This window comes from Pelobates fuscus, chromosome 2 (assembly GCF_036172605.1).
Source record: "Pelobates fuscus isolate aPelFus1 chromosome 2, aPelFus1.pri, whole genome shotgun sequence".
In the NCBI taxonomy this organism is placed as follows: Eukaryota; Metazoa; Chordata; class Amphibia; order Anura; family Pelobatidae; genus Pelobates; species Pelobates fuscus.
The window spans coordinates 75400341-75417456 of record NC_086318.1 but is presented as its reverse complement, the minus strand read 5'-3'; the positions used below and the strand labels follow the sequence as shown (position 1 = coordinate 75417456).

The window sequence follows — 17116 nt, the reverse complement described above, 5'->3', positions numbered from 1 at the left end:
ACTAGTGCCAAAACACTAAGCCATTTACTGTGAGCAGTTGCTTAGTGTATGACAAATACATCTATTCCTGACCAAGAAGTTAAAGGGACACTATAGTCACCAGAAACACTACAGCTTAATGTAGTGGTTCTGGTATCCATAGCATGTCCCTGAAGGCATTTTTTTGGTAAACACTGCCTTTTCAAGAAAAGGCAGTGTTTATATTGCTGCCTAGGGACACCTCTAGTGGAGGTTACTCAGACGGCCACTAGAGGTGCTTCCTAGTCCAGTGCTGCACAGAGTGCGGCACCTATATTCTGTGTCTCCACTCTCTGCATGGAAGTGCTGTATGTTCCCTATAGAGATGAATTAACTCAATGCATCTCTATAAGGAGATGCTGGCGTTTTGCCGTGCATACACAATTGCCTCTAAATGCTATCCTATAGGAAAGTATTGGATTGGCTGAGATCATCAAGAGGGGCCACCTGCGGCGAGATCAATGCAGTGTGGGAGAAATTGTGAGTATAATCACCTTTTCAGTATGAGCTAAGCAGGGCCACTCATTTAAAATGCTACATCAGAACTATGGTGTCAGGCATACATATTTGTATTCCTAAGAAAACTATTTAGAATTGCTAGATACATTAATACAGATAGACACGTAGATACAGAATAGTCATAGCAAAGCCTAATTTGACAGATTGAAAACAAACAGTATATTTTTGAGAAACGTGCCCAAGTGTAATATCTAGCAATGAGGCCAACCTATTCTCAACTGAGAACTGTTTACTTGGGAACCTAAGCCCTAATTCGTTCTTACAGCCCCTGTGTGCGACATGCATGCTTACCTGATATGTGTTGTCAAAACTGTCATACATAAACCTAGTGATGAGGGAAGTCTTTCCAACTGCAAAAAAAATACATATAGTAAATATATACATGTTTCAACGCATGCAATATTCTCAACTCAATCCTTAGAAAATATAGGGCTTAATTTATCTCATTAATTGAAATTTAGATTCATGGCTGCACGGTGTGCTAGGTGTGCTAGGACTCATTGTTCGGTGTGAGGTATGAAGAAGTGATCTTTGATTAACTTCTTTTTCTATTTGTTATCAAATACTACATAGCAGCACTCTTCATGTTCTACCCAACAGCATGGATGTCATATTGATAAAGAAATCATGATGGATCTGCCAACCCCAGTCCAACCAGTAATTATTCGCAACTGATATTTCTACCAGATTATCGGCATAGTGCTGGCTAGTGATGTACCGAACTGTCCGCCGGCGAACAGTTCCTGGCGAACTTAGCGTGTTCGCGTTCGCCGCCGCGGGCGAACACATGGGCGGTTCGATCCGCCCCCTATTCGTCATCATTGGGCAAACTTTGACCCTGTGCCTCTCGGTCAGCAGACACATTCCAGCCAATCAGCAGCACTCCCTCCCTTCCACACCCTCCAACCTCCCTCCCAGCATCCATTTTCGATTCATTCTGAAGCTGCATGCTTAGTGAGAGGAGGGAAAGTTTAGCTGCTGCTGATTAGATAGGGAAATTGATAGCTAGGCTAGGGTATTCAGTGTCCACTACAATCCTGAAGGACTCATCTGATCTCTGCTGTAAGGACAGCACCCCAAAAAGCCCTTTTTAGGGCTATAACATCAGGCTGCTTTTTTTTTTTTTTTTCCTGTGTAATGTAATTGCAGGTGCCTGCCTGCCAGCTTCTGTGTGAGGTTCACATTGGATACTGTGCCTACTTGCCCAGTGCCACCACTCATATCTGTTTTAACAATTGGTTAAGCTTTAGATTTAAAATAAATAATTTGTTTTCACTGTAATAGAAGAGCAGTTGCCTGCCTGCCAGCTTCTGTGTCAGGTTGGATGCCTTGCCCATTTGCACAGTCAGTGCCACCACTCATATCTGTTTTAACAATTGGTTAAGCTTTAGATTTTAAATAAATCATTTGTTTTCACTGTAATAGAAGAGCAGTTGCCTGCCTGCCTGCCAGCTTCTGTGTCAGGTTGGATGCCTTGCCCATTTGCACAGTCAGTGCCACCACTCATATCTGTTTTAACAATAGCTTAAGCTTTAGATTTTAAAGAAATCATTTTTTTTTCACTGTAATAGAAGAGCAGTTGCCTGCCTGCCAGCTTCTGTGTCAGGTTGGATGCTTGCCCATTTGCACAGTCAGTGCCACCACTCATATCTGTTTTAACAATAGCTTAAGCTTTAGATTTTAAAGAAATCATTTTTTTTCACTGTAATAGAAGAGCAGTTGCCTGCCTGCCAGCTTCTGTGTCAGGTTGGATGCCTTGCCCATTTGCACAGTCAGTGCCACCACTCATATCTGTTTTAACAATAGCTTAAGCTTTAGATTTTAAAGAAATAATTTTTTTTCACTGTAATAGAAGAGCAGTTGCCTGCCTGCCAGCTTCTGTGTCAGGTTGGATGCCTTGCCCATTTGCACAGTCAGTGCCACCACTCATATCTGTTTTAACAATAGCTTAAGCTTTAGATTTTAAAGAAATCATTTTTTTTCACTGTAATAGAAGATCAGTTAGTTGTCTGCAAGCGTCTGGGTGTCAGGCCTACTTCAGCGTGTGCTCTGCAGACCTGTGCCAGCGTGCTTTGACAGTTGCCAATCATATCTGGTGTCTCTTTAGCGTGCTTTTACAAAGAAAAAAGGTTTCCAGTGTAAGCTAATAGCAGCCAGTCAGTGTCCTTCAAGCGGCTCTGTCAGGCCTTCCTTCAGCGTGTGCCCTGCACAACCCTGCCAGCGTACTTTGACAATTGCCACTCATATCTGGTGTCTCTATAGCGTGCTTTTACAAAGAAAAAAGGTTTCCAGTGTAAGCTAATAGCAGCCAGTCAGTGTCCTTCAAGCGGCTCTGTCAGGCCTTCCTTCAGCGTGTGCCCTGCACAACCCTGCCAGCGTACTTTGACAATTGCCACTCATATCTGGTGTCTCTATAGCGTGCTTTTTCAAAGAAAAAAGGTTTCCAGTGTAAGCTAATAGCAGCCAGTCAGTGTCCTTCAAGCGGCTCTGTCAGGCCTTCCTTCAGCGTGTGCCCTGCACAACCCTGCCAGCGTACTTTGACAGTTGCCACTCATATCTGGTGTCTCTATAGCGTGCTTTTACAACCAAAATTTTGTTTCCACTGTAATAGAAGAGCAGTTGCCTGCCTGCCAGCTTCTGTGTGAGGTTCACAGTGGATACTGTGCCCTCTTGCCCAGTGCCACCACTCATATCTGTTTTTACAATAGCTTAAGCTTTAGATTTAAAAGAATTTTTTTTTTCACTGTAATAGAAGAGCAGTTGCCTGCCTGCCAGCTTCTGTGTCAGGTTGGATGCCTTGCCCATTTGCACAGTCAGTGCCACCACTCATATCTGTTTTAACAATAGCTTAAGCTTTAGATTTTAAAGAAATCATTTTTTTTCACCGTAATAGAAGATCAGTTAGTTGTCTGCAAGCATCTGGGTGTCAGGCCTACTTCAGCGTGTGCTCTGCAGACCTGTGCCAGCGTGCTTTGACAGTTGCCAATCATATCTGGTGTCTCTTTAGCGTGCTTTTACAAAGAAGAAAGGTTTCCAGTGTAAGCTAATAGCAGCCAGTCAGTGTCCTTCAAGCGGCTCTGTCAGGCCTTCCTTCAGCGTGTGCCCTGCACAACCCTGCAAGCGTACTTTGACAATTGCCACTCATATCTGGTGTCTCTATAGCGTGCTTTTACAAAGAAAAAAGGTTTCCAGTGCAAGCTAATAGCAGCCAGTCAGTGTCCTTCAAGCGGCTCTGTCAGGCCTTCCTTCAGCGTGTGCCCTGCACAACCCTGCCAGCGTACTTTGACAATTGCCACTCATATCTGGTGTCTCTATAGCGTGCTTTTTCAAAGAAAAAAGGTTTTCAGTGTAAGCTTATAGCAGCCAGTCAGTGTCCTTCAAGCGGCTCTGCCAGGCCTTCCTTCAGCGTGTGCCCTGCACAACCCTGCCAGCGTACTTTGACAGTTGCCACTCATATCTGGTGTCTCTATAGCGTGCTTTTACAACCAAAATTTTGTTTCCACTGTAATAGAAGAGCAGTTGCCTGCCTGCCAGCTTCTGTGTGAGGTTCACAGTGGATACTGTGCCCTCTTGCCCAGTGCCACCACTCATATCTGTTTTTACAATAGCTTAAGCTTTAGATTTAAAAGAAATAATTTTTTTTCACTGTAATAGAAGAGCAGTTAGTTGTCTGCAAGCGTCTGGGTGTCAGGCCTACTTCAGCGTGTGCTCTGTAGACCTGTTCCAGCGTGCTTTGACAGTTGCCAATCATATTTGGTGTCTCTTTAGCGTGCTTTTACAAAGAAAAAAGGTTTCTAGTGTAAGCTAATAGCAGCCAGTCAGTGTCCTTCAAGCGGCTCTGTCAGTCCTTCCTTCAGCGTGTGCTCTCCAGAACTGTTCCAGTGCACATTGCCAATCATATCTGGTGTCTCTATAGCGTGCTTTTAAAACCAAATTTTTTTTTTCACTGTTATAGATTGAATAGCAGTTACTTGTCTTCAAGCGGGTGTGTCAGGCCTACAGTGTGTGCTCTGCAGAACTGTTCCAGTGCACATTGCCAATCATATCTGGTGTCTCTATAGCGTGCTTTTAAAACCAAAATTTGTTTTTCACTGTTATAGATTCAATAGCAGTTACTTGTCTTCAAGCGGGTGTCTCAGGCCTACAGTGTGTGCTCTGCAGAACTGTTCCAGTGCACATTGCCAATCATATCTGGTGTCTCTATAGCGTGCTTTTAAAATCAAAATTTTTTTTTCACTGTTATAGATTGAATAGCAGTTACTTGTCTTCAAGCGGGTGTCTCAGGCCTACAGTGTGTGCTCTGCAGAACTCTTACAGTTCACATTGCCAATCATATCTGGTCTCACAGTAGCTTGCACTTATAGTACCACTAATCCCCAAAAAAATGACAGGCAGAGGCAGGCCACCCCGCAGGGGCCGTCGTGGTCGTGGTGCTGTGATTCCATTTTGCCCTAGAATAATGCCCAGTTTTCAGAAGCCACGTACCCTGAACTTGAAAAGTTCTGAGGACATAGTTGACTGGCTAACACAGGACACCCAATCTTGTACAGCCTCCGCTCGGAACCTTGACGCACCATCCTCCTCCAGCTTAGCTTCAGGCACCTCTCAAGATACCACTCACCCGCCTGCCACCACCACCAAAACTAGCACCACAGCCGCTTTACTTGGTATGTCAGAGGAGTTATTCACACACCCGTTTGAAGAAATGAGTGATGCGCAACCATTATTGCTAGAGGATGTAGATAACAGGGATATGTATCAGGCAGGCAGCATTAAACACATGGAGGTACGGTGTGATGATGATGATGTTGTACCCGCTGCTGCTTCCTTTTCTGAGTTGTCAGATACAAGCGAAGCGGTTGATGATGACGATGCGTCCATGGATGTCACGTGGGTGCCCGCTCGGCAAGAAGAAGAACAGGGCGAAAGTTCAGATGGGGAGACAGAGAGGAGGAGGAGACGAGTTGGAAGCAGGGGGGGGTCGTCGCAAGGAGCTAGTGGCACAGTCAGACAGCATGCATTGGCACCCAGGGTCAGCCCGACAGCACGCCAATCAACGCATGTTGTGTCCACCACCAGAATGCCGTCATTGCAGAGCTCAGCAGTGTGGCATTTTTTTTGTGTGTCTGCCTCGGACAACAGCGATGCCATTTGCAACCTGTGCCAAAGGAAACTGAGTCGTGGGAGGTCCAACACCCACCTAGGTACAACTGCTTTGCGTAGGCACATGATCTCACATCACAAACGCCTATGGGATCAACACATGAGTACAAGCAGCACGCCTACTCTAAGCCGCCATCCTCCTCCTGGTCTAGCATCTTCAGCCACGTCAACCACTGCTGTCCTTCTTGCCCCCTCTCAACCATCCGCTACTCCGTCTCCCGCCTTGAGCAGTTCCCGCTCATCTGCCCACAGTCATGTGTCTGTCAAGGACATGTTTGAGCGTAAGAAGCCAATGTCACCAAGTCACCCCCTTGCCCAGCGTCTGACAGCTGGCTTGTCCGAACTATTAGCCCGCCAGCTTTTACCATACAATCTGGTTGAGTCTGAGGCGTTGAAAAAATTTGTAGCTATTGGGACACCGCAGTGGAAGGTACCCGGCCGGAATTTCTTTTCACAAAAGGCAATCCCCAACTTGTACTCGATTGTGCAAAAGGAAGTCATGGCATGTCTGGCACACAGTGTTGGGGCAAGGGTCCATCTGACCACTGATACCTGGTCTGCAAAGCATGGTCAGGGCAGGTATATCACCTACACTGCGCATTGGGTAAACCTGCTGACGGCTGACAAGCAAGGAATGCGTGGCATTGCAGAGGAGTTGGTGACACCGCCACGAATTGCAGGCAGTCCTGCTGCCACTTCCTCTACTCCTCCTACTCCATCCTCTTCCATAACCTCCTCGGCTGAGTCCTCTTGTGCTGCTGCGTCTTGCTCCACATCAACGGCACCCTCCCAGCTCCCCAGGTACTATTCCACATCCCGGATACGGCAGTGTCACGCCGTCTTGGGTTTGACTTGCTTGAAAGCAGAGAGTCACACCGGACAAGCACTCCTGACCGCCCTGAACGCACAGGTGGAAAAGTGGCTGACTCCGCAGCAACTGGATATCGGCAAAGTGGTGTGTGACAAGGGAAAGAATTTGATAGCGGCATTGAAGTTGGGCAAGTTGACACATGTGCCGTGCATGGCACATGTGTGTAATCTGATCGTACAACGCTTTGTGCATAAGTACACAGGCTTACAGGACGTCCTGAAGCAGGCCAGGAAGGTGTGTGGCCATTTCAGGCGTTCCTACACGGCCATGGCTCACTTTGCCGATATCCAGCGGCGAAACAATATGCCAGTGAGGCGCTTGATTTGCGACAGCCCTACACGTTGGAATTCCACACTCCTAATGTTCGACCGCCTGCTCCAACAAGAAAAAGCTGTTAATGAATATTTGTATGACCGGGGTGCTAGGACAGCCTCTGGGGAGCTGGGAATTTTTTTGCCACGTTACTGGACGCTCATGCGCAATGCCTGTAGGCTCATGCGTCCTTTTGAGGAGGTGACAAACCTAGTCAGTCGCAACGAAGGCACCATCAGCGACATCATACCATTTGTTTTCTTCCTGGAGCGTGCCCTGCGAAGAGTGCTGGATCAGGCTGTAGATGAGCGTGAAGAGGAAGAGGAAGAGTTGTGTCACCATCACCACCAGAAACAGCCTTATCAGCATCGCTTGCTGGACCTGCGGCAACGCTGGAAGAGGATTGTGAGGAAGAGGAGTCAGAGGAGGAATGTAGCTTTGAGGAGGAGGAGGAGCAAGACCAAACACAACAGGCATCCCAGGGTGCTCGTTGTCACCTATCTGGTACCCGTGGTGTTGTACGTGGCTGGGGGGAAGAACATACCTTCAATGACATCAGTGAGGAGGAGGAATGGGAAATGAGTAGCTCGGCATCCAACCTTGTGCAAATGGGGTCTTTCATGCTGTCCTGCCTGTTGAGGGACCCTCGTATAAAAAGGCTGAAGGAGAACGACCTGTACTGGGTGTCCACGCTACTAGACCCCCGGTATAAGCAGAAAGTGGCGGAAATGTTACCGAATTACAACAAGTCGGAAAGGATGCAGCATTTGCAAAATAAATTAAAAAGTATGCTTTACACAGCGTATAAGGGTGATGTCACAGCACAACGGGAATCTAACAGGGGGAGAGGTGGAAGTCATCCTCCTCCTCCTCCCACGACCACGCCGGCAAGGACAGGACGCTTTAAAGACGTGTTGTTGATGGAGGACATGCGGACCTTTTTAAGTCCTATGCATCGCCACAGCCCTTCGGGATCCACCCTCAGAGAGCGACTCGACCGACAGGTAGCAGACTACCTCGCCTTAACTGCAAATATCGACACTCTGAGGAGCGATGAACCCCTTGACTACTGGGTGTGCAGGCTTGACCTGTGGCCTGAGCTATCCCAATTTGCGATAGAACTTCTGGCCTGCCCCGCTTCAAGTGTCCTGTCAGAAAGGACCTTCAGTGCAGCAGGAGGTATTGTCACTGAGAAGAGAAGTCGCCTAGGTCAAAAAAGTCTAGATTACCTCACATTTATTAAGATGAATGAGGGATGGATCCCGAAGGGACTGACACTGGGCGATACATTCGATTAAAAAAGGCCTGATGAGATGAGCTGCCTTGGGCTAAAAATGGTCCACACGCTGCTGTATTTTAGCTCTGAATGACGTTTGACTTGCGTGACTTATCCGCCACCAACTAGAGTTCAAGCCGCCATGTTTTAGGGCACTTTCTGCCTGTGACTGCAACAATACCAAATTTTTCAGGCATGTGTACATGCCTAATTTTTAGGCCCACTGGTGCAGCACTGTGGCTTCAAAAACCAAACCAAAAAAAAATCCTCCAAGATGGCACCAATATACCAGTGGTCTAAGCATCTTCCCACCTTGGCCTAAAAAGGGGAGGTGATTCAACAATTAAAAATCTCTTCCATTTACACGTCCACTGATAGGAGACGCGGAAGGTATTAAACTGATATGAACAATACTAAACTCACCACTCCTATCTGGTGGCACATTAGCTTGCCCGCGCAGTGCCACAAATTTCAAGTAAGAGGACCGACCAAGCATCTTCTTCCATCTCCCTGTTACATAAATCAATGCCATATCCATATAACTTGTAGAGAATATCCAGGATAGTTTTACAGGGCCAAATCATGTCGCCTGTTGAAAGAGGTGACCTTGCTCGGGTCCCAGGTGTGCGGTTCCTAAAATGGCTGCCATATACATGTCCTCTGATAGGAGACGCGGAAGGTATTAAACTGATATGAACAATACTAAACTCACCACTCCTATCTGGTGGCACATTAGCTTGCCCGCGCAGTGCCACAAATTTCAAGTAAGAGGACCGACCAAGCATCTTCTTCCATCTCCCTGTTACATAAATCAATGCCATATCCATAGAAATTGTACATAATATCCAGGAGAGTTTTACAGGGCCATATCTTGTCGCCTGTTGAAAGAGGTGACCTTGCTCGGGTCCCAGGTGTGCGGTTCCTAAAATGGCTGCCATATACATGTCCTCTGATAGGAGACGCGGAAGGTATTAAACTGATATGAACAATACTAAACTCACCACTCCTATCTGGTGGCACATTAGCTTGCCCGCGCAGTGCCACAAATTTCAAGTAAGAGGACCGACCAAGCATCTTCTTCCATCTCCCTGTTACATAAATCAATGCCATATCCATAGAACTTGTAGAGAATATCCAGGATAGTTTTACAGGGCCAAATCATGTCGCCTGTTGAAAGAGGTGACCTTGCTCGGGTCCCAGGTGTGCGGTTCCTAAAATGGCTGCCATATATACGTCCACTGATAGGAGACGCGGAAGGTATTAAACTGATATGAACAATACTCCACTCCTATCTGTAGGTCCGTCCCATTGTGATTTATGCCCCCCACCCACCGCGCAGGGATGGGGGCCGGGGGGGAGGAAAGTAGGCCCCTCCATTGTGATTTATGGCCCCCACCCACCGTGCAGGGGTGGGGGCCGAGGGGGGGAGGACAGTAGGTCCCCCCCATTGTGATTTATGGCCCCCACCCACCGCGCAGTGGTTGGGGAGGACAGTAGCTCCCCCCAGTGTGTATCATGGGCTTTGAGGACAGGTGTCAATCCATACCTGCCAAGTGACCCTATGTAGGGGGAACAGTCCCTATTCTGCTCTGTGTCAGTGTGTATCATGGTCTCTGTGGACGGGGAACAGTCTCTATTCTGCTCTGTGTCAGTGTGTATCATGGTCTCTGTGGACGGTGAACAGTCTCTATTCTGCTCTGTGTCAGTGTGTATCATGGTCTCTGTGGACAGGGAACAGTCTCTATTCTGCTCTGTGTCAGTGTGTATCAGGGGCTTTGAGGACAGGTGTCAATCCATACCTGCCAAGTGACCCTATGTAGGGGTAACAGTCCCTATTCTGCTCTGTGTCAGTGTGTATCATGGTCTCTGTGGACGGGGAACAGTCTCTATTCTGCTCTGTGTCAGTGTGTTTCATGGTCTCTGTGGACGGGGAACAGTCTCTATTCTGCTCTGTGTCAGTGTGTACCATGGACTCTGTGGACAGGGAACAGTCTCTATTCTGCTCTGTGTCAGTGTGTATCAGGGGCTTTGAGGACAGGTGTCAATCCATACCTGCCAAGTGACCCTATGTAGGGAGAACAGTCCCTATTCTGCTCTGTGTCAGTGTGTATCATGGTCTCTGTGGACGGGGAACAGTCTCTATTCTGCTCTGTGTCAGTGTGTATCAGGGGCTTTGAGGACAGGTGTCAATCCATACCTGCCAAGTGACCCTATGTAGGGAGAACAGTCCCTATTCTGCTCTGTGTCAGTGTATATCATGGTCTCTGTGGACGGGGAACAGTCTCTATTTTGCTCTGTGTCAGTGTGTATCATGGTCTCTGTGGACGGTGAACAGTCTCTATTCTGCTCTATGTCAGTGTGTATCAGGGGCTTTGAGGACAGGTGTCAATCCATACCTGCCAAGTGACCCTATGTAGGGGGGACAGTCTCTATTCTGCTCTGTGTCAGTGTGTATCATGGTCTCTGTGGACGGGGAACAGTCTCTATTCTGCTCTGTGTCAGTGTGTATCATGGTCTCTGAGGACAGGTGTCAATCCATATCTGCCAAGTGACCCTATGTAGGGGGAACAGTCTCTATTCCGCTCTGTGTCAGTGTGTATCAGGGATTTGACTATCTTTATTCAGATTCAAAAACTACAATTCCAGGAAAAATTTAACAAACATTTACAAGAACATGTTATGCACATGATAGAAACAACGTGAACCTCTTTAAAGCCACAAACTTAAGACAAAATTATGTACACACAATGTGTAAGGGTTTGAAAGAATATTCTGAATCCTTACATGTTTACTTTATCGTTTGTTTGATTTTTGTGAACCATATATAAACTACAAGCAGCGTGAAAACTATAAAAACTCAAGTGGCCATGCTGATCAAATTAAATAGTATGCTTTACACAGCGTATAAGGGTGATGTCACAGCACAACGGGAATCTAACAGGGGAAGAGGTGAAAGTCATCCTCCCCCTCCCACGACCCCGCCATATCTGCCAAGTGACCCTATGTAGGGGTAACAGTCTCTATTCTGCTCTGTGTCAGTGTGTATCATGGTCTCTGAGGACGGGGAACAGTCTCTATTCTGCTCTGTGTCAGTGTGTATCAGGGGCTTTGAGGACAGGTGTCAATGTTAGGTGATTTCTGCCCTTTATGGATTAAAAGCAGACTCTGCATCAACTGTGTAATTTTCCATGGGAGTTTTGCCATGGATCCCCCTCCGGCATGCCACAGTCCAGGTGTTAGTCCCCTTGAAACAACTTTTCCATCACTTTTGTGGCCAGAAAGAGTCCCTGTTGGTTTTAAAATTCGCCTGCCCATTGAAGTCAAATTTCGGGTTCGCGACAACACTAGTGCTGGCCTATTGCATAGATTTCTCTTAAATAAAGAAATTCAGACACTCCCATCACAAAGTGCTGCAGAAAAAAAGAGAATTCTACTGCATTTTTTTGTGTGCATAGACAAACATTAGAGGTATAATGTAAATGAACTTAGGACAATGCAAATACCTTCCAACACGTAATAGATTGGGACGTGTAGGGTAGGCAAACTTGAGGGGATGTCACTAGTGATGTGACGCACGCACTAGTTACACCCATAATGGGGCAGCTAGAAAAAGAGACAGGCCTGCCCAATGAAGGGGTAGTGTCTTGCCCGTCCCCAAACTACTAAACCTGGTATTGAGTGCTGTTGTACCCGTCATCTACCGATGCCATTACGCTTTGCTGCCCAAGGAAAGTAATGGAACACCATGGAACTAAAACGTTGCTGTCATCCTCATATCAGTAATGAGTATAACACAGAGATTGCATCTTTACTAAATACTCAGATTTTCTGTGTTGGAATTTTTTCTGAGTAAAGCACTGACGTTGGCTCCTGGCCACTGAAGTGCCAGAAGAGGACGGCGGTACCCGCTAGGGACAGATTCAGGTACATATTTCTCACCCCTGCCCACTCGGCCACTCAGGGTCAGGCGATGTCAGGATCAGGGATCTTTGGAAACTATGCAATAGCCCCAGATGGTGACAGAGTCGATTAAGGCCTCAATTTAATAAGTTTTCCAAATATTTCAATACTGTAAGAAATCTTTCCAAGTGATTTATCCACAGAATTCCCCATTAAAATCTATGGCAATTTTTGTAGATATATCATTTGGAATTTTTTCCAACAGTATTGAATCATTTGAACAGTTTATTAAGTCAATGCCTAAATTAAGACAGTGGGAGAGGACCCCAAAATCGCAACTGTTGTCTGGCCCGACAGAGGCTGGATAAACTTTTAATATTTATATTTATTTTTTATTTATAATTATTTCATATTTTTTTAAATGATTCACATTTTATATTTGATATTTTTTTCAAGTATTGATATGTTTTTTTGTATATGATACATTTTTTACATTTAAAAAAAAAATATATAAAAAAAATAATTTTAAAAGTTTAACCAAAATTATTAAACGGAACTCTTTGTTGGATGCCTCATGAAATTGAACACAGTCGAAAGATATACTGAGAAAAAGTAGTGACTACTTTGTTTCAGTATTTTTCCTACACATGACACTTCTAGGCACTGGGTGGAGCTACCACCATCTAGAAGTGTCAATTGCCCAGTCAATAATGGCTGCAGGAAATTGGCTCTATCTATTGAGGATCCCGCAGTCTTGCAGGATCCTCCATAGTCCTCAATGATGTAATCACCCCAGATGGTGACGCTTTAAAAGAACTGTAGACACTGTAATTGCATTATCTTATTGAAGTGGTTATGGTGTATGGACTCCCGTGACACCCTACTTCCTTTTAGTGTTAAACCATCTTTGAATGTTTTAATGCTAAACGAGAGTCCTCAACACAACATCCTCTCTGTGCTGCTTTGGCTAAACAGGAAGTATTAGCCTGAAAAGAAATGGATGGCTATGATTGAGAGTGTCAGCTGATTGCATTCAGCCTATCCCAGCACCCATTACAGGTATGAATTGGTATGGATAGAAGGAAGTGTGTAATCTCTACCTTAGCCATACCTCTAGTAAGGAGCCTGGCTGTGGGTGGCTAGGGACACTTATTCAGTTTTAAACCTACAGTGTCCCTTTAACAGCAAAGTATGATTCCAACTTTGGCCTCAATTTAATATTCTTGGGTAAACTTTGAAATTAATTCACCATGATGAAACATAATAATTTTAGAACATTTTGATATTTTTTATATATAGATTTTTATATATATATACATATTTTTTTTTTTTATATTTTAATATTTTGAGTTTATCAAAAAATATTAGATCATTTGAAAAGCTTATCCAGCAATATTAAATTGAAGCAACAGTATGATACCTCATCTCAATAATAATCTTGCAGCTGATTAGAAGCAAATCCAGCAGTACCAGTCCAACATCTACTGAAATCATAACCAGTTGTTTGGATGTTCTAGAGGCCATATTCATCTCATCCCCAAATTCTATGATTTTGGGATGAGATGTTCACATATAGGATTGTGTATTATGGTAAATTTAAACCTTTCATCTTAATGTTTACTGTAATAATAGATATCTTTTACATGAATTGATTTCATTTTTTCTTCAATATTGTCGTAGGATTTTGTTCTTCAACAGCTGGAATACCAGTGATACACACAGATATACACATACACACAAAGACACATGCATGCACACAAATTCTCCCTTATATCCACGTCCTTGTTTAGTGCTAACATATTAGTCAGTGTCTGTTAATTCAGACTGCCTGATATTGATGAGCTAATGATTCACACTCCCAACAGCAGCCTCAGTTCACGACTGATGTCATAAATTATATCTCTATCCCCTGATATGCTGGGAGAGTCACAGGGGAGAGACACTAACATACAGAAAATGTCTCCCTAGCCTTCCACCGACATAGGAGAAATGGGAAAGGTTGAACTAATGACACACAATGGCTGCTGGGAGAATGACATATCTCATAGATATATGATGACATATATTTCTGGAAACACAAGTAATGTGCAATCAAGGGTTGGAAAAAATCCCTCTAATTTTCCTTGTTTTTTGTTGTTGTTATTTTTAATATATTTTTTTGTCTTTCTTAAACTCTCTACTGCTTATAACAGCTGTGCTGAGAATCTATTCCATGGACCAACCACTCCTTACAATGTGATATTTAATTCAACACGTCTTCTTGCCTTTCAGACTGCAAAGAGATCTCCCCATTAATGCTTTTATAAAAGGGTTTGTGCAGCATCCTAAGCTGACCAAAGGGCCTGTTAAATGTTCCTCTCCGTTATATAGTATCATAGCAACAAAGACAGAAGGGACTTTTCAGTCTATGTTGAAATTTACCCTAGAGACTTTAAAGAAAAAAACAAAACATTTATTAATTGTCAGGGCCAAGCAAGTATATTGATGCACAATGGGCAGAATCTAAAGGACATTTATTTCAAAGAGGAAAATAACCCTTAATATGCAAGCAGATATAATGTTATGTTATATCAAGGAAGAGGCGCCTCACATCAAAACAGCTAGCGCGCATAATGTAATTAGAAACACAAGAGAAAAGGATTCTGTAAAGGTTTCAAGGACATGTAAACAATATTTTCACCACAGGGTGGTACTGTTAAAAAAAAAAAAATATATATATATATTACAATGTGTTTACTTCCTTTCATCCATATTACAGTATATTTACTAGCTTATCAATACCACTGTCATGCGTTGGCATTTGATATATGTTATGAGTTGTTTTTTTAAACTTTGGGATAACATTTATTGTAGGCTTTGAGTTGTTTTTTGTACATGTTGGGATACCATTTATTGTAGGTTGTGATCTTACACCAGGCCTAAGCCCTAAAACTGCAATATAACCATCACCAGAACTGGACATAGGGCATTGTAAAAGGTATTGGTGCATATGCTCTGACTTTGGGTTCTTCAAAGGACAACATATTTTAAGAAAATATGAAGTGGGCAATAAACTGCCAGACCAAACCCCTCTGATCTACCCAGGGGTCTGCCCACTTAGAAACAACTGGTTTAAGGTATATTATTGAGGATGTTGGACTATCCAGTCAGAGATTTATTTTTTCAACAACTACTTGGAGACCTGTAACATCTGAATCTCCCACAAGAATTATATATAAGGGGTAAATATATGTAAGGATTTCTTGTGTTTTCTCCTATTTTATTTTATGGACTGTTTTGCAATTTGTTATCTGTGTTTCTGTATGTTATTTATTTCTGTATTTTTGTACCCAGCACTGTGAATCCTTTTTGTCAGATTAAATGTTTACTTAATCAGCTTGTGTCTTTGTTTTCCATGAGCTCACTCAGGTAAACACGTTACCAAAAGGGTTAATTATATATGTCTGATCGGTAAAGTAAGGTTGTGATACGGTAATTCTACTGTGTGTGGGGTAACCGAAGACGCCCGGATAAAAAGTCTTGGTGGTGGCAGTAAAGTGTGTACTAGGGTGTTACTGTAGAAGACATTGCAGGGGTAATTTAGTGGTTGCTGGGACTACCAACAGGTAATCAGGGGTCTGGTGTCATTAACCCTTTACCCATAGTGCTCTAGAGCAGCCCATGTACACAGATCTTGCTATCTTTCTGTCAGGGTACCTGAGGCCTCTACCTCTAAGGGAGGTAGAGACTTGGTGGTTTATCCGTCCAGGCGAGCTGTTTCCTCCGTTCCTCGCGGTTCATCCAGCCACTTAAACACCGGCCGCGAGGAATCCACGTCCTTTTCTAGCAGGACGCTCAATACGTGACGTCATGACGCTATCACGAGCGACCTGTCACTCAAGTGTCCGATATCCAATCGGCACTTGTCAGAGGCGTGCTTACCATCCGGAGCCAGGGTATTTAAGCTTACTTCTCTCTTCAGCTCATTGCCCTGTCGTGGTTCTAGCTTGTCTAGTCACTCAGTGCTCTGGTATTCTAGTTTGCTCTATTTGGTTTTGACTCGGCTTGTTGTACTTCCCTGCTTCTCTGTTCTCCCTTGACCCGGCTTGTCTCTCGCTTATCTGTCTTCCCGTTCCCTCGACCTCGGCTTGTCTCTGACTATTCTCTATTACTCTCGGTACGTTAGTCCGGCCATTCTAAGGCCCGGTATACGTACCTTTCCACTCTTTGTACTCTGCGTGTTGGATCCCTGTCCCGATCCTGACATTACGACAGGGCCAATGGATCCTGCAGGTACAAACAGTCAGCTTGGTTCTTCTGATCCCAGGTTTGACGCCATGGAGCATAGGATGGATCAGATGGCTTTAGCACTACAGGCACTTTTGTCTCGTGCTAGTAACCCACCTGAGGAGACACGTACTCCTTCTATTTCTCCTGCAGTCTCAGGTCTAGAGGTAGCCACTGTAGGTGCTTCTTCCCGTATTACCCCACCAGTACGTTATGGCGGGTCACCGGAGAAGTGCCGTGGTTTTCTGAACCAGATTAGCATCCATTTCGAATTACAACCCCGCTCTTATCCTACAGATAGAGCGAAGGTTGGATTTGTTATTACTTTACTCATTGAGAAAGCTCTGAGATGGGCCAATCCTTTATGGGAGAATGATAATCCACTAGTCTATAATTATAATGCCTTTGTAGCTGCGTTTAGAAGAACTTTTGACCCTCCTGGTAGAAAGGTCAATGCAGCTAGATTACTGTTGCGCCTTAGACAGGACAATCGAACACTTGTGGACTATGCACTAGAGTTCAGGTCCTTGGCGGCAGAAGTTAAGTGGAACGAACAGGCTTATATAGATGTGTTTCTGAATGGGTTATCAGATGTAATTCTTGACGAGGTCGCTACTAGAGAACTCCCTGAGAATTTGGAGGATTTAATTTCTTTTATATCTCGTATTGATGAACGCATAAGAGAGAGGCAGAACACTCGAGATAGGACCCGTAGACCCTCCTTTAAACTAGCGCCTACCTTTCAAAATTCTGAGTTCGAGGACTTACGTATTTCTGAACCTATGCAGATA

The 17116-nt window shown here is 44.5% G+C and overlaps 1 protein-coding gene across 1 annotated transcript in view; it reads right to left on the bottom strand.

The window, feature by feature from the left end:
- Positions 1 to 17116, bottom strand: part of RAB6B (RAB6B, member RAS oncogene family) — a 92254-nt gene that overhangs the window by 36362 nt on the left and 38776 nt on the right. The window contains exon 2 of the mRNA XM_063440912.1: positions 829 to 887. Coding sequence (XP_063296982.1) covers positions 829 to 887 — 59 coding nt within the window. The remainder of the gene's footprint in view (positions 1 to 828; positions 888 to 17116) is intronic.